This window comes from Lemur catta, chromosome 11 (genome assembly GCF_020740605.2).
Source record: "Lemur catta isolate mLemCat1 chromosome 11, mLemCat1.pri, whole genome shotgun sequence".
Classification (NCBI taxonomy): Eukaryota; Metazoa; Chordata; class Mammalia; order Primates; family Lemuridae; genus Lemur; species Lemur catta.
This window is the reverse complement of record NC_059138.1, coordinates 70,473,496-70,492,546: the sequence shown is the minus strand read 5'-3', so window position 1 is coordinate 70,492,546 and position 19,051 is coordinate 70,473,496. Positions and strand designations below refer to the sequence as shown.

Genomic DNA, 19,051 nt, shown 5'->3' with positions numbered 1-19,051 from the left:
CCAGGGGAAAGGGACAAACTACAAGGGAAAACAAGAGAATTTTCTAGGATGATGGAAATATTCTATTTATCTTGATTATGGTAGTGCTTACATGCCTGTGTCAGCCTAAAATGATCAAAACTCAAAATTATCTTAAGATTCCTTTCAATCATTTATCATTTATTAAATGTACAACCACTGTTAAATAAAAACACTTTGTAAATACAAATGATATATTTTATTTGATCCCTGAAAACAAAAAACAAGAATGTCCACATCTAATAAAAGAGACTGAACAATTATTCCAAGTTTCACCTGGCAATGGTATATAATTAATATGTACACATAAAGGTAGAGTACAGAGAACAGAGTTTGGAAATCTATCTTTCATGGAACAATATTTTCACATACTTAATAAAATACTATAATTATTGCTACCTGTGGTAGCATACTGTAATAATGAACAATACAGTATCCCAAACTAAATTCAATACAGTCTGAATCTAGAAGCTAGCTGCTCTTAAGCAGTTATTATAGAGAATAAATACTATAAAATATAGGGCACCATATGGCAATTAGATTTGCTAAGGGAAATTTAAATAAAGGTGTACTTTATTCCATACTAGAATTACCCAAGATTAGAATCTCTTATATACAGTAGCTTTTTTTCTTGAAAAGATAGTCATCTTCATAATTTATATTTTAAATGTTCTTAATTATTTTAAGCGGTCATTATATAAAATGGTTATCTACTGTATCTCTTATACAAATCCAAAATTTCATAAAGCAGGATACTCTTATATAATATAATGTTAACATTTTCCAAGCAATTTATTGTAGCACAAGTATCTTTATTATATACATCTGGCTAAAATCCTCAAGAGTCCCAGTCTCCCAAATACCTCAGTCCCTTCCTCACCAACATAATAAAAGCAAAAATTACCCAAGTATGGAAATAATGTGCTTTCTTGACAGCACAGATACTCAAGGGGTTAAACTTTTAACATTCATGTATGTGAAAAATCATGAATACTTTAGTTATTTTTAATCTCATCTAGTTATTTTTAATCTCATCATAAAAATATCTTTTACTCTTCAGAATACAAGAAAATTTTAAGTATGAGATTACAGTTTACTACTATTTTAATGTTGTTAATAAACTGCCCCAATATTTAGAATAGGTTATGGACAGTGGCTGCTACCCATTTCAGAAAGATTATACTCGTATAAATGTAATTTTTTTAAATATACAATAATTAAACCTTCAGTTATTTTGAAGGATAGTGCAAATGAACACATTCTTTGGGTCATGGTTGCAAAACATTATTTTCAACATTATATTTCCTTTCTCTGCTCATAATCTGAGTAACAAAATATAGTACTGGAAGTAAGCACATTTTCTAATAGCCTTTGTCTAACAGTTATATCTATTGAGAACAAAGAATGATTAATCAATAACAATATGCTTCACTTATCTGAAAAACATGTTACATACTTAAATAAATATTTTATAGAAACGAATCCATGTCTTTCAGTGTTTTTGTTTCGGCTTAATCTGAAACACAAAAGATTTAGACAAAAATCACCTACCTGCTTACTACATCAACCATGTTACCAAATTCCCTTTAAGGATACAGTACAGCATTGAAGAGATTTGCCTGAAAGCAAACTAATTACTTTTAAAATTTTATATACAGAATTAGAGTTCCGTGGATCCAGCATACTCCTTGAAAATGTGTAGAGCTTTTACTGAAAAGCTGTCCTAGCCAGCGATTAAAAAGCTTCTCTGCCAGAGGATACAATCCACAGTGGATGTAGCAGCACAAGGTGATCTTCGACTGCTATCTAATGCTGCCTGATGCATTTATTCTTTTATTTGTGGTTACTGGCACCAAATTCCCACTAGTACCATTGGTACTGTTGGTTGCTGAGCCATTCACAACAATATAGTCGACTTTGTTCTCCAGCTTCACCAAGCGCTGCAAAATATCATCCAAAAGGACAGCAATTGTTCTTTTCAGATCCGCTAGGGGGAAAAATCAGAATAAAGCATATTAAACATTAATAAAGCACTTAATATTTGTGTTTTTATAGTTTGAGGGAAAAAGGTGAACAATTATTGGATTATCCAAGAGAAAACATATCAGAGAGAATGTACTCATATCATAAACAGGAAAAAAGTCTAATTATTTTAATCAATAGCATCACATAAAGAGTTTCCAAAAGGAATTTCAGAGTTACAGATGTGGGGGAAATTCTAATTTTCTAGTACAATATAACAAATTTAAAGTCTGGTTCAAAATGGTATCCCTCTGTAAAGTAACCCATTTACCTTCAGTTTCTTAAGAAGTTTGTAAAGAATACTGTGGACTAGGCAGGTAAAGTAAAAAGCTAGCTAAGTAAGAGAGTCAATGAAATGCAGAAACATGGAGGCTATGGTCAAGGACAAATGTCAGAAACCTGTTCAGTGCAGTAGGCACACCAGTGGTAGTTCTGACTCAAATTTCTTCCAGAAAAATGATGGGGAAGACTATATCTTCTAAAACTCTTTGGAAAGTTATGAGGTCTTAGTAGAATTTACCTGGTAAGAATAATATGAGCCTTTTCTGCCTTAGAATTCTCTTTTCTCAGACTTCCCAAAGTCACCTAGCCTATACCAGGTATATAATTAGTGGCAACTCATATTGTTATTTTTTGTTGATCCTGGACCAAAAAAGCAGTCCAAGCCCTAATCTGGGACCACTAGGGGAAAAATCACCTAACAACAGATAAATTTACTAATGGTTGTTCTGTTAGTAAAGTATCAGAAAAGCATGAGCAACAAAAGGAAAAAAATAGATAAATTGGACTCCATCAAAATTTAAAACTTTTGTGCATCAAAGGACATTATCAAGAAAGTGAAAAGATAACCTACAGAATAAGAGAAAATATTTGCAAATCCTTTTATCTGATAAAGATCTACTATCCAGAACATATAAAAATCTTTCATAACTCCTGAACAAAAAGATAAACCAATTTTTAAAATAGGCAAAGGACTTGAATAGACATTTCTCTAAAGAAGATATGCAAATGACCAATAAGTGCATGAAAAGATGTCCAGCATCACTAGTCATTAGGGAACTGCAAAGCAAAATTTCAATGATATTCCACTTCAATGACATACCACCTACTACGATAGCTATAATCAAAGAAATGAAAAGTAAGTGTTGGCGAGGATGTGGAGAAATTGAAACCTTCATACATTACCGATGGGAATATAAAATGGTGAAGCTGCTGTGGAAAAGTCTGGCGTTTCCTCAAAAAGTTAAACATAGAATTACCATATGACCAAGGAATTCTACTCCTAGGTATATACCAAAAAACAAAATCGAAAGCATGGACTCTAAGGGGTACTTACAAACCAATGTTCATTTCAGCTTTATTCATACTAGCCAATAGGTGGAAACAACCTAGTGTCCATCTATAGATAAATGAATAAACAAAAGTAGGGATTATTCGATGGAATATTATTCAGCTACAAAAAGGAATGATGTTCTGATACATGCTATGATACAGATGAACTTTGAAGACATTATGCTATGTGAAATAAACCAGACACCAAAGGTCAAATATTGTACAATTCCATTTATATAGAATATCTAGAATAGGCAAATTTATAGAGATAGAAAGTAGATTAGAGGTTACCAAGGGCCAGGTGAAGGGGGGAATAAAGATTCATTCCTGGATGGTTATAAAGTTTCTTATTTAGAATAGTGAAAGTTTTGGAAAGAGACAGTAGTAATGGTTGCACAACACTATGAATGTAATTAATACCAATGAACTGGACACGTTAAAATGGTTTAATGACAAATTTTATGTTACAGATAATTTGCTCAATTTTTTAAAAAGGAAAAAAGATATAAGAATAAAGCAGTAGAGTAGTGGTGGTAAGTGGTGGAAGAGGGTGATCAGAAAATGCTTATCAAAAATACAAATTAATATAAAATGAGGGGAAAACTATTTGAGGAAGTCTAGTCATGGAAGAATGAGACTTTCCAAATGGTACCAAAAAGAAATAAGTAAAGATATTTGTATATAGAGAGAAAGAAAGATAAAGCAGATGTAGGAAAAAAAGATAAAGCAGATATAGGAAAAAATGTTAGCAAATGGTGAGTCTAAATGAAGAATATATGACGTTTACCATACAATTTTTTTAAATTTTCTGTAGAGTTGAAAATTTTCAAAATAAAAGATTGGGGAGAGGAGACATTTCTTTATTAAGACCTTTCAGTTGCAACAGTATTTGGTAAATAGAGAATTATATATTTTTTAAAAACCTTCCACAGTGAGACTCAATGATAAATATTGGATCTGTTTTTCCCTGGCAATTACCTCCTTTGTAATATCTGAAGAAGTAGCAACCGAGGCCAAAGAAGGCTAGAAAGAATAATGGTGATACACTATTAACACAGCACATTAACATAAAATGAAGCTAAAGCTCCAGGAGGCTTGACACCAAGCTGAGGTGTGACATGAATTATAAAGGTACAGTCTAATCACTGATTAGAGTTAGAATTAGGAATTAGCAACTAAAGAAAAAGTTGAGATGGATAGGAAACAACTATATGATGACTTAACAATCTTCTAAATTATTATTAAATATATAGCTCCTTTTAAATTTTCTGAAATCAATTGTCTTAATAAAATATTATAAAACAGGAGACTAAGAGATCATAATTACCTTGCTCCATGATATCAAATCACTTAGTTGAAAAACCAGAACAAAACGGTAGTTTCCTGAACTTGGGAGTTCTTTCAAATACACCAAACATCCCCCTTTCTCTGTATTCACAATACAACTTTATGTCCACATGTCACAGGACTATATATTTATGGGAATTATATACTTACTTTATATGGGAATTCATAATACTTTCCCACAAAGCCCTGTCACTGAAGGTGCTAACAATAAGAACCCCTTCCACATCATAAGCCCTGTTCAGAACCTCTAAAAGCAACTTGAAACTGGAGACCATGTCATATCCCATCCTTTTACTCTTAGCTCACCCAGTTTGTTGCTCCATCACACAGCAGACACTCAACAAATATTTGAAATGAACATTTGCTGAAGGTCTACATGTGTTTGGTAAGTGGTATCATTGTTAAGAACGACATGAGGATCAGATTTAGGAAATAAAATCCTTTAAGGTTGCTCTATTTCTGCTTAAACTTCTCTATTCTGGGAGATGAAATCAATCAGTTTAAGAAGAAAAAAAAATAGGTCATCACAAAGGCACATAAGAACATAGATACTATCAAAACTGTACCTAGCCTGATTATTTCACAGTACATAAAAATCAAAAGAAGGCTACGCTGTTATTAAATATGCTAAAGATATTGGGTATAAAAAGATCCTAACTATGCTAAACATAATCAGAGATTGTGAGGCACAGCAGGAAGTCACTATCATCCCTAAAACTATAGATCAGAGGGAGAAAGCAGTAATTTACCAGAGCCCAAGTCCAAGGTCACCAAGTAGAAAAACAGAACTAAGGCAGGCTGTCTGGCAGAAGTTGGCACTACAAAGGGGTGCAGAGAGGGAGAAAAATACTTTCCTTTCCTCCTACTTTCCAAACTCCTGTCAATACTTCCCAATGGCTGAACCCAGGCAGAAGCCAGCTGATTTGGGAACTTGAAAAATGCCACCTACTGTAATCACTCTCCCTTTAAAACAGAAAAGAGAAAGGGTAAAGAATAAATCTGAGGGTAACCAGTCATAGGACTGGCACAAACAGCAAGTACACATGCCCTTGCAGACTCCCTACTTATGTCATATGTCTCTTACTTATCTTTTATTTACACCTCAATGCTATTTTCTTGTTTGTACTCTTTTTTTTTTTTTTTTTTTTTTGAGACAGAGTCTCACTCTGTTGCCCAGGCTAGAGTGAGTGCCATGGCGTCAGCCTAGCTCACAGCAACCTCAAACTCCTGGGCTTAAGCGATCCTACTGCCTCAGCCTCCCGAGCTGGGACTACAGGCATGCACCACCATGCCCGGCTAATTTTTTCTATATATATTTTTAGTTGACTAGATAATTTTTATTTCTATTTTTAGTAGAGACGGGGTCTCACTCAGGCTGGTCTCGAACTCCTGACCTCGAGCGATCCACCCGCCTCGGCCTCCCAGAGGGCTAGGACCACAGGCGTGAGCCACCGCGCCCGGCCTTGTTTGTACTCTTAATGTTAGCTGCCACAAATCTGTAGTGCAGAAAGGCAGATCTAAATAAATGTAAACATGAATGTACACACAAAAAAATAAAACTGTAAAGTACAAAATGACTAATGAAAATAAAACACAGAAGTGTTTATAATATATATTGTACAAATAAAAAACTATTCCTCATTAATATTTTTCAAATTCAAATTGCTATTTTACCACCACTAGATATCAGCTTAATGGTACAAGTAAGAAAATTTAGAAGTCACTTCTTGATTTTCAAAGTTTATCTAGTGTAAAGATTTATTATGAAGGTGACAGTAAAACAAGAATGCTTCTTAAGAATACAAACTACACATCACAGCAAAGAGAATATTGCTGGGTGAAAGTGCTTTCAAAAACCTCATCAACTCTATGATTAATAATGTACATTCATTGTTTAATCTTTTACATTTTTAATATAGCTACCTTCTCCCACTGAGTGCTGAATAAATTACCTCATTCAACAAATATTTTATTACTTCCCCACCTAAGATTGCAAGGCACACTACTTAGATATCATGAGTGGACCAAGGTATGTTCTCATCAAACATTAAATACAAATTAAATGCCTCAGTACATAAAATACACCTAATTTTTCTCGAGAAAAGAAATGCAAGGTAACAGATTTGCCTACATGATATAAAATCACCATAAATAAGCTATGTTTGAAATAGCCACATCAAAATCATTTCTAATAGGAATTTTGAGATTGTCTTTCCTTTAAACACATCTGGAATCCAAGAACTACCCATTTTACAAGTTTGGTTTAGGGTTTTTTCCCTTAATTGCTAAATTAACTTTCTGTTTTGAGATAACTGTAGATATACAAAGAGTTTTCAGAAACAATAACTACAGAGATTTCTAATACGTTTTACCCAGTTTTCCCCCCAATGGTAACATCTTAAAAAGCTATTAATATGTACAATATCAAAACTAGAATGCTTACATTGATAGTCAAGATGTAGAATATTTCCATCACCACAAGGATCCCTATGTTGCCCTCTTACAGTAACACCCATTTCCTTCCTATTAGTCTGTTAATTTGGTGTACAATATTACAATGATTGATTTTCAAATATTAAACCAGCCTTGCATTTCTGGAATAAACACCACTTAATGTTTAGTTCTTTTTATATGTTGCTGAATTCTGTTTGCTAATATTTTCTTAAGAATTTCTGCATCTATACTCAGGAAGGATATTGATCTGCAGTTTTTATTTCTTACATTGTATTTGTCTGGGCTTGGTACAAGGGTAGTACCAGCTTCATAAAATTAACTGGGAAATATTCCCTTCTCTTCTATTTTCTGGAAAAGATCACATAGAATTAAATTCTTCCCTAAACTTCTGATAGAATTTTCCAGCCAAACCACCTGGGCCTGGAGTTTTTGGGGGGAAGAATTTTTAAATTACAAATTCAATTTCCCAAATAGTTATAGGGCTCTTCAAATTGTCTATAACATATTGGTTGAATTATGGCAGTTTCTGTTTTTTGAAGAACTGATTCATTTCATCTAAGCTATCAACTTTATGTACATAGAGCTGTTCATAGTGTTCCCTTATTATCCTTTTGATTTCTGCAGGGTCTGCAGTGATACTTTGTTTTCCCTGATATTGATAATTTGTCTTTTTTTCCTTTTCAGTCTTGTGAGAAGTCTGTCAATTTTTTTGACCCTTTCAAAAAACAAGATCTTTATTTCATTGATTTTATCTGTTTTCCTGTTTCCAATTTCACTGATTTCTGCTAAGATTTTCTTCTTTCTACTTGCTTTTGGTTTATTTTGCTTGTCTTTTTCTAGGTTCTTGAGGTAGGAGCTTAAATTATCAAGACTTTCCCTCTCAGCACTGCTTTATCCACGTTGCATTTTCATTTTTATTCAGTTGAATTTTCAAAGTTGCATTTTCCTTTTTATTCAGTTCAATGTATTTATTTCTTGAGACTTCCTCTTTGACTCATTGACTATTTAGAATTATGTTGTCCAGTTCCCAACTATTAGAGATTTTCCTATTATCTTTCTATTATTGATTTCTAGTTTGATTCCACTGTGGTCAGGGAATAGACTCTGTATGATTTTAAGTTCTTTTAAGTTTGATGTGGTTTGTTTTATGGCCCAGGATATCATCTATTTTGGGGACTATTCCATGGACTTTTGAAAAACATGTATATTCTACTGCTGTTGGAGTGCTATGTAAATGAGATTATAGAGCATTCTATATATGTAAATATATAAATTTTACATGTAAAGAAAAATTCCAAAAGTTGTTTTTCACCTATAGGTAAGGTACCATTTTTTTTTCCAAATTTTAATTGTGATGTATCTTGGCATGAGTTTATCTTACTTGTAGTTCACTCAGCTTCTTGAATCTGAGGTCTGCGTCTTTTTTGTTTTTTTGTCTTTTTTTTTTTTTTTTTTTGAGACAAAGTCTTGCTCTGTTGCCCAGACTAGAGTGTCGTGGCGTCAGCCTAGCTCACAGCAACTGCAAACTCCTGGGTTCAAGCAATCCTCCTGCCTCAGCCTCCCGAGTCACTGGAACTACAGGCATGCACCACCATGCCCGGCTAATTTTTTCGGTATATATTTAGTTATTTGGCTAATTTCTTTCTATTTTTTTTTTTAGTAGAGACGGGGTCTCACTCTTGCTCAGGCTGGTCTCGAACTCCTGAGCTCAAACAATCCGCCCACCTCGGCCTCCCAGAGTGCTAGGATTATAGGCGTGAACCACCGTGCCCGGCCGAGGTCTGTGTCTTTTGCCAAATATGGGATGTTCACAGCCATTATTTCTTCAAGTACTTTTCCAGCTCTGCCTTCATTCTCTTCTCCTTCTGAAACTCTGATGACATAAACATTAGATCTTTTGTTACAGTCCCACAAGTTCCTGAAGCTCCATTCTTTTTTTTGAATTTGTTTATTTTTCTGCCTGTTGTTTAGATTGGATATTAATACATTCTTATTTCCAATTCACTGATTCTTTCCTCTGTCCCCTCCATTCTGTTGTTGAGATAACATAGAAATGGGAAAGAGATGGATCTCCATCTTCCCAGAAGTCCTTGTTTTAAAAATTTTTTTCTAAACTGGTTTTAACTATTAATATAAAAGATACCCTAAAATAGCTTGCTTTTTGAAAATGTTTATAATACTGTTTCCATTCATTACTTCTATAATAGTTTATACATTTGAAAAACTGATTAAAGAAAGAAATTTTAATCTCATTTTACTAAAGGAAATTTTTGGTAGATTTGTGTGGAAAAGCAACTGTTTTTTAATGATTTTTTTATTTGCAGAAGAACATTTAAATATTAACATTAAATTATTCCCCTAAAATATTTGTGGAGTCTATTTTTTTTAAGTGTTTAGCTACACTGATAGATAAGAAAACCAAAACCCTTAAAAGAATGCAGGGTCAGTCTTTGAACAGAAAAGCCTAAGGTGGTTAAGGATTGGTTGCTGGGGATTCAGAACCAGGTATAGGAAACCATGCACCAACTGCAAAGCGTTCCAGAGCAGTCCATGTGAGGCTTAGAGCAAGTATCCCTGATGCATTGTTCTAGACCAACCACAAAATCCAAGAGAGAATATTACATAGGAAGAAACAAAATTACATCAGAGAGGACTAAGAATGTGGAAAAAATACATAAGGCAGTTAAAAATGATTATATATTAAAGAGAAAGCACAAACTACTGTCCAAAATTTACAGATAGTTATCTATAAAGTTGACTTAATCTGTCCACAGCCTTTGAAATAGTAACAGTTCACTGTAGACTAGGATTTTTTAAAAATATTTGAAGAAGAAAAACATTTGTAACATATGATAGATAGCATTAATGTCTTTATAAAAAAATCAGTCAAATAATAAACATATACCCCAGTAGAAAAATTATCGAAGGACCCAAACAATTCGTTCTCATACATACAAAAATACAAATAGCCAACAAACATAAGAAAAACAGTTTAACCTATCCTGAAAGAAAATAAATGCAAAAGCAAACAATTAGATGCCATTTAAAATTAAATAGAATTGGAAAAGTATGAATAAACTGGCACTTTTCCACTGGTGGGAAAGTGGTAAGTAAGAAGGTAAATTGATAGAACTATTCTGGAGGGCAATCTGACAAATGTCTAATAAATTTAATGTGTACATATCCTTGACCTCACAACTCCACTATTAGAAAATCTATCTTTCTGAAACATTCACACAAACATGAAATGTATACACATATACTTCATACACATATTGTAGCACTGAAAAAAAAACACAAAAGTACCAACAAATTATTTATCATTATAGAATAAGTGAAAGAAAGGCATATTTATGAAACAATATTAAGTCATTAAAAAGGATGAGACAGACCTATATGTATAACATGGAAATATATCCATAGTTGTTAAGTGAAAATAAATAAGTTGCAAACCAGTGTGCATAGTATAACCTCATTTTTGTTCAAAATAAAGCAATGTGTTGGAATATGTATATATACCATAAACTGGCAAATTACAGCTGGATAGCTACCTATCTTTGAAAATGAAAGTTTTACTGGAACACAGCCATGCTCATTTATTGTAACAGATATCATATAATCCACAAAGCCAAAAATATTTCCTATTTAGCCCTTTAAGAAAAAAGTATGCCAACCCTGATATATACCAAATTAACTGAATTATTTCTGCTCTACTTTTGCTTATCTGTTGTATATTTCTGTAATATTTGAATATTTACAATAAACATATTTTTATAATCAGAAATTTGTAAAAAAAATTTTTTTCAAAGAACTGTTTAGATACCATGTGGCCATTAAATGATGTATGTATATATTCACTGACACAGAAATATCCCTGCTATATACTAAGTATTAAAACAGTTTTTAAAATACAATGTGTAATGGAGAGTTCCAGTTCCAAAACAACAGCATAGAAGCAAACTGGCTTCATTTCCCTCAACAGAAAATCAAAAATAGATATACAGTGCCAAGACTATCAACAGAAATATCCCAGAACTCAAATATGAAGAGGATGAGACAGTTCCCTGGGCCACAAAGAAGTGAAAAAATTCTGAGCAGACATTAAGAGAATTTGACTTCCATATCTATGACACTCCTCTCTCCAATCCACCCAGCACCAAGCACATGGAAAATTTCCCCCTAACTCACAGTTTCCACACTGGAAAAAGTGAGAATGAGGTGGACAACCAGCTTAACCACCATCCCTGGCAGGATACCTGTCCCTGCCTCAACCCACAGGAAGCATCAGAAGTGCCTGAAGGGAAAAATATCCTGAGGACAGCCAGAGACAAAAAGGGGAAGCAGGACTACCATTCCCAGCTCTGAAAATCCTGTACTGTAATTCGGCTAAAGAAGATGCCAAATCATAGTGGCTGTTCAACAGCATCACACTATAGAAGGTTTGTTCCACAAGTCCCCTGGGCATGAACCCCTAGCCAGCCACCCTGCACTACCAGAATATCCCCTTTGGGACCTCCCCCATTTGGGAAGAAGGGCACTGTTTACTACAACCAAGGCAATCCTGAACTTAAGGTACCATCTAATGCTGAAAAAGTAGCGGCAACCAAGTGGGAAAAAAGAAAGAAAGAAAATTAACACATAAATTACAAGAATCTCTGAGCAGACACAGCCAATAAAAATCAAAACAAGCCAGACAGAGAAGACTGAAATAAATAACTAATCCTTCAATGCAAAGATATCCACAAGAAACAACAGCAAACTAAACCATGACCTCCCCAAATAGACAAATCAAGGAACCAGTGAATGAACCTAGTGAGATAGCAATATGTGAATGTTCTGACAAAGAATTCAAAATAGCAGTTTTAGGAAACTCAGTGGTCTTTAAGGTAACACAAAAAAGTGATTCAGAAATTTATCAGAGAAATGTAACAAAGAGATAGAAATAATAAAATCAAACAAATCTTAGAAGTAAGAAATACATTTGTTGAACTAAAAAATTCATTAAAGGCTCTCAACAGCAAAGTAGATCAAGCAGAGGAAAGAATCAGTGAGCTCAAAGACAGGCTACTTAAAAATATACAGTCAGAAGAGAAAAATGACAGAAGAATGAAAAGGAATAAAGATCACCTATAAGATACAGAAAATTACCTCAAAAGACCAAATATAAGAATTATTGGTGTTCAAGAGGGAGGTAAACAAGAGCAAGAGGTAGAAAGATTATTCAAAGAAATAACAGAAAACTTTCCAAACCTTGAGAAAGAGATCAATATCCAAGGACAGGCAGGTCAGAGAACACCAAACATATTTGACCCAAATAAGACTTCACTAAGGCATATAATAATCAAACTCTCAAAGGTCAAGGACAAAAAGAGGATCCTAAAAGCAGCAAGAAAACAGAAGCAAATATCATATAAAGGAGCTCCAATTTGTCTGGCAACAGACTTTTCAATAGAAACCAGACAGGCCAGGAGGGAGTAAGATGACATTTTCAAAATGCTGAAAGAAAAAAACTGTCATCCATGAATACTCTATCCAGCAAAGCTATCCTTCCAACTTGAAGGAGAAAAAAGGACTTTCCTACACAAACAAAAGCTGAGAGAATTCACCACCACCAGACCCATCTTATAAGAAATGATAAAGAGAATTCTTCAATCTGAAAAAAAAAAAACAACAGTAACAGGTAAAAAGAAAACATTTGAAGGTAAAAAAAAACACTGGTGTATTAAGTACTTGGAAAAATCCAAAATAATATTGTAATTGTGGTATGCAATCAACTCATAAGTTATAATAAAGCCCAAAAGACAAATCTATCAAAGACAGTAATAGCTACCACAACCTGTTGAGAAAGGTAATATAAAAAATATATAAATTGGGACAACAGGCCGGGTGCAGTGGCTCATGCCTGCCTGTAATCCTAGCACTCTGGGAGGCCGAGGCGGGAGGATCACTCAAGGTCAGGAGTTTGAGACCAGCCTGAGCAAGAGCGAGACCCCATCTCTACTAAAAATAGAAAGAAATTAGCTAGGCAACTAAAAATATATAGAGAAAATATTAGCCGGGCATGGTGGCGCATGCCTGTAGTCCCAGCTACTCGGGAGGCTGAGCCAGGAAGATCACTTGAGCCCAGAAGTTTGAGGTTGCTGTGAGCTAGGCTGACGCCATGGCACTCACTCTACCCTGGGCAACAAAGCAAGACTCTGTCTCAATAAATAAATAAACAAACTGGGACAACATAAAGTCAAAATGTGGGAAGGGATGAAATTAATGTTTAGGTTTGTTTTCTTATTTCATTTTTTCTTTGTTGTTTTCTATTTTTTACTTTGTGATCTAAGTTGTCATCTCTTTAAAATAATGTGATATATCTATAAGATTTTTCTGTAAGCCTATAATATAACCACAATGTAAAAACTGATAATAGATTCACTGAAAATAAAAAGCAACAAATTAAAACATACTACCAGAGAAAATCACTTAACCACAAAAAAAGACAGAAAGAAAGAAAGAGGAGAGTTACAATAATAGCCAGAAAACTATCAACAAAATAGCAGTAGTAAGTCCTTATTTATCAGTAATAACACTGAACATAAATGGACTCAATTCTCCAATTAAAAGACATAGAGTGGTTGAATGAATAAAGAAACATGACCCAACTATATGCTGCCTACAAGAAACTCACTTTGCCTATTAAAGCACACATTCGGCTGGGCACAGTGGCTTATGCCTATAGTACCATCACTTTGGGAGGCCAAGTTGGGAGGATCGCTTGAGGCCAGGAGTGCAAGAGCAGTCCAGGCAACACAGAGAGACCCTGTCTCTACAAAAAAAAAAAAAAAAAATTTAGCCAGGTGCAGTGTTGGGCACTTATATCCTAGCTACTCAAGGGGCTAAGTCAGGAAGATTGGTTGAGCCCAGGAGTTTGAGGTTTCTGTGAGCTAGGCTGATGCCACAGCACTAGCCCAGGCAACAGAGTGAGACTCTGTCTCAAAAAAAAAAAAATCTGTTTAAAAAAAAGGAAAATGGAAAGATATCGCATACTCATGGATTGGAAGAATACTGTTAAAATGACAATACTACTCAAAGCAATTTACAGATTCAATGCAATCCATATCAAAATACCAATAACATTCTTCACAAAAATAGAAGCAACAATCCTAAAATTTTTATGAAACCACAAAAGACCCTAAAGAGTCAAAACAATCCTGAGCAAAAAGAACAAAGCTGGAGGCATCACACTACCTGACTTCAAAATATACCACACAAAGCTATAGTAACTAAATAAGCATGGTCCTGGCATAAAAGCAGACACATAGACCAATGGCATAGAATAGAGAATCCAGATATAAATCCACATATTTACAGCCAACTCATTTTCAACAAAGGTGCCAAGAAAATACAATGGGGAAAGGACAGTCTCTTCAATAAATGGTACTGGGAAAACAGGATAACCATATGCAGAAGAATGAAACTAGACTCCAATCTCTCACCATATACAAAAATCAAGTCAAAATAGATTAAAGACTTAAATCTAAGACCTAAAACTATGAAACTACTAGAAGAAAACGTTGGGGAAATGTTTTAGGACTTTAGTCTGGACAAAGATTTTGGGAGAAAGACTGCAAAAGCACAGGCAACCAAAGCAAAAATAGACAAATGACATTACATCAAACTAAAAAGCTTCTGCACACCAAAGGAAACAAATATTTGCAAACCACCCATCTGACAAGAGATTAAGAACCAGAATATGTAAGCTCAAACAACTCACTATCCAAAAAAACTATTTAAAAACGGGCAAAATATCTGAATAGACATTTCTCACAAGAAGATATACAAATGGCCAACAGGTATATTAAAAAATGTTCAACATCACTAATTATCAGAGAAATGCAAATCAAAACCTCAATGAGATATTATCTCACCCTAGTTAAAAAGACTTTTATCAAAAAGACAGGGAATAACAGATGCTGATGAGGATGTGAAGAAAGGGAAACAAAATTGAAAACAATATAATTTATGCATCTGTATCTGTCACAAGTACCTCCATCTCAGTTTACACCCACTCTTTCATCTCTAGGAATCTAAATTTGATCCTTAAGAGCAAATGCAGAGTAACCCTCATCACTTCAGGAAAATTATCATAAAGGGGAGAAGGAAAAATAGAAAGTGTCTTTACCAGGGCATTTCCAGGTAAAGATGGTAAACTGAACATAGGCATCTAACCTATGCTGACTCTAGATAACCCAACAAAACAATAAAGGTGTTTTCTCTTTTTCTTTTTAAGGAATAAATCCACAAGGCCAAATAAAACAAAAAACGAGATAACAACAACAAAACTTCAGAAGCTGGAAGGTAACTGACTCAGCAGACCTGAAAAAGATGAATCTTAAATGAGAAGTAACAAAAGCCAAGAGACAATCCAATATTCTCCATAGAACCCCACCCCAAAAGGCCCAGGAATTTTACGCCAGATACTATTGAAAATAAGGGTAAAGAAGGGACTAAAAACAGAATGAATAGGTGAAATCTGTCTATGAAGCAATTTTGATTCCTAAATCTTCTACATCACTCCAAAACCTCCGCCACCACAGAAGCTCTGAGATGTATTTTCTGAAGCACGTAAAGCAGTTGAGGGCCTGGGTACCCACACTGAAAACTACAGTGAGTACTGAAACCACCCCTCCTCATCCAGCCTTTTTCTCTCACTCAGATCCCAGAACACTTACAGCTCTACACTCTGCAGCAACACATTGGAAGTACTTCTCTAGGTATCTGACCCGCGAAAGAGGAAAGACCTAAATACACTGATATTAGAGATAATTCCAAAGAAATAAAACACACTGATACTGTGTAATGAAGAATTTAGCTGATGTTTGTCTCCGGTTCCTGGGAGGTAGCCACTAAATGCTTGGAACTTCCTGAGTGAGGAATGTCTTTGTTAGTCATGGTGGGCCTCTGGGACCACACCTATTAGCTTATATTAAGGAGATGACTCAAAGTGGGCCCCTAGATATTTTGCACTAATAAGATGACTCAGGATGGGGGCTGGCCATGGCAGAAAGACAAACCATATGATTAGAAGGTTGGGGGATTTTCAGGCAACCTCCAGGTAGGGGAGCAGAGCTGGAGAATGAGTTCAACCACATGGTCAATGATTCAATCAATCATGCCTACATAATGAAGCCCCAATAAAAACTCTGTACAGTGGAGTTTGGGTGAGCTTCCCTAGTTGGCAATACTCTGCATATTATCATGCGTTGATATGTCTTGATGTGCCAGGAGGGTAATGTTCCCTGCTTCCATGAGAAGAGGATAATGGGAACTGCATTTGGAACTCTCCCAGATCTTGCCCTATGTATGTCTCCCTTTGGCTGCCTCTGATTTCTATCCTTTTGCTATAATAAAACTAATAGTAAGTATAGTCAGCCCTCCACATCTGCAGAGGATTGGTTCCAGGACCCACCATGGATACCAAAATCCACAGATGCTCAAGTCCTTTAGTCAGCCTTCCAAATCCATGGGTTCTGTATCCGCAGATTCAACAACCAAGTGCAGGTTAAAAATACAGTATTTATGTTGAAAGTACTGTGTAGTACTTTCAGTGAGTTCTGTGAGTCATTCTAGTGAATCATCAAACATGAAGGGGTAATGGAAACCCATGAATTTGTAGCCACCTTGTCAGAAGTGAGAGTGGCCTGGGAACACTCAAACTAGTAGCTTGAGTCTGAAGTGAGGGAAGTCTTGTGGAGGACTGTGCTTTTAACCTGTGAAGTTTGGCCTAACTCCAAGTAGTTGGCATCAGAAGTCATTAGAAATATTAAGGATATATCCAAGGAAATGTCCAAGCCAGATCATCCTATATTGAACACCACCCAACAACTCAGCACTTGCCATCAACTTGTAATCCTAGCACTCTGGGAGGCCAAGGCAGGTGGATCACTCGAGGTCAGGAGTTCGAGACCAGCCTGAGCAAGAACGAGACCCCATCTCTACTAAAAATAGAAAGAAATTAGCTGGACAACTAAAAATATATAGAAAAAATTAGCCAGGCATGGTGGCTCATGCCTGTAGTCCCAGCTACTTGGGAGGCTGAGGCAGAAGAATTGCATGAGCCCAGGACTTTGAGGCTGCTGTGAGCTAGGCTGACACCACAGCACTCAAGCCTGGGCAACAGAGTGAGACTGTCTGAAAAAAAAAAAAAAATGAGAGACAAAATGAAAAACTCTATAAAGGGCTATAAAATAAAGCTGAGGAAATCTCTCAAAAAATGAAGCAAAAAGACAAAGACATAGAAAATAGAGTAAAGAAGGGAAAATTAGAGGGCTTCAGGGGGCCCAAATGCAGAATAACAATATTCCAGAGAGAATGAAAAAAACAGGAAGAAATCAAATAAATAATTTAAGAAAATATCCCAGAATTGAAAGACATAAATTGCAGGATGCAAAGTCCCCATTGAGGACCCACCACATGTATAAAAGAGACTCACATCTAGGCAAATCACTGAGAAATTTCAGAATAATGTGGGACATAAATCTTATAAACTTCCAAAAAATAAGCCACATACAAAAGATTAAGAATCAGAATGACATTAGATTCTCAAAAAGAACACTGGAAGGTAGGGGGATAAAAACCAGAACAGAACAAAGCCTTTACAATTCTCAGGGGGATGATTTTCAACCTAGGATTCTATACCCAGCAAAACTCATAATTAAGTATAATAAGGGTTAAATGGAAAAAGACCTTTTCAGATATACAAGGACTCAAGACCTTTACCTCCCTTGTACCTTTCTCAGGAACCTACTGAAAGATCTGTTCCCCTAAAATCACGGAGTAACCAATGAAGATGAAACTATATAATTCTAGGAAACAGGAGATCCAACCCGAGAGATTTAGGCAAAGGGAATCCCCAGGATGATGGCAAATTGAGATCCTATAATCTACTGCTGCAGGCCGAGAGCAAACAGTCCAGACCAGAGCCAGTCAGAAGACTCCAGGACAGATTTATTCAAGATAAAGAAAGAGAAAAAATACTTAATATGTCTGACCATACCAGGAGGATATTTACACAACTATAGGGGATGGGAAGGAAAACTAGGCAAAGAAAACAAAAATTGATACTTATTAATTCTAGGGTGAAAAATAAAGTACAGGAAAGGGAAAGTAATCATAATGTCATACAGGAATACCTCATTTTTATCATACTTCACTTTGTTGCACTTCACAGATACTGCATTTTTTACAAATTGAAGGTTTGTAGCAACCCAGCATCAAGCAAGTCTATTGGTGCCATTTTTCTAATCGCACATGCTCACTTTGTATCTGCCACATTTTGGTAATTCTTGCAATATTTCAAACTTTCTCATTATTATTATATCTATTATAGTAATCTATGATCTTGGATATTACTATTGGAATTGCTTTCGGAGGCCTTGAACCATACGCATATAAGACAGCAAACTTAATCCATAAATGTGTGTTCTGACTGCCCCGCCAACTGGCTATTCCCCTGTCTACCTCTCTTTGGGCCTTCCTATTCCCTTACACAGAACAATATTGACATTAAGCCAAGTAATAACCCTACAATGGCCTGTAAGTGTTAAGTGTTAAGGAAAAGTAACACATCTCTCACTTTAAACTAAAAGCTAGAAATGATTAAGCTTACTAAGAAAAGAATGCAAAAAGCCAAGACAGGCCAAAAGCTAAGTCTCTTATGCCAAATAGCCAAGTTACGACTACAAAAGAAAGTTCCTGGAGAAAATTAAAACTGCTATTCCAGTGAACACATGAATGATAAGATAGCGAAACAGCCTTATTGCTGATATGGAGAAAGTTTTAGTGGCTTGGATAAAAGGTCAAATCAGCCACAACATTCCCTTAAGCTAAA

General features: G+C 35.2%; 1 protein-coding gene across 4 annotated transcripts in view; it reads right to left on the bottom strand.

Moving 5' to 3' along the window:
* Positions 1–202: 202 nt before the first annotated feature.
* CCDC126 (coiled-coil domain containing 126) overlaps positions 203–19,051 on the bottom strand; it is a 36,064-nt gene continuing 17,215 nt past the window's right edge. For all 4 annotated transcript variants that reach the window (XM_045564334.1, XM_045564333.1, XM_045564335.1 and 1 more), the window contains one exon: positions 203–2,005. In XM_045564334.1, the coding sequence (XP_045420290.1) occupies positions 1,821–2,005 (185 nt within the window). In that variant the 3' untranslated portion in view covers positions 203–1,820. The remainder of the gene's footprint in view (positions 2,006–19,051) is intronic.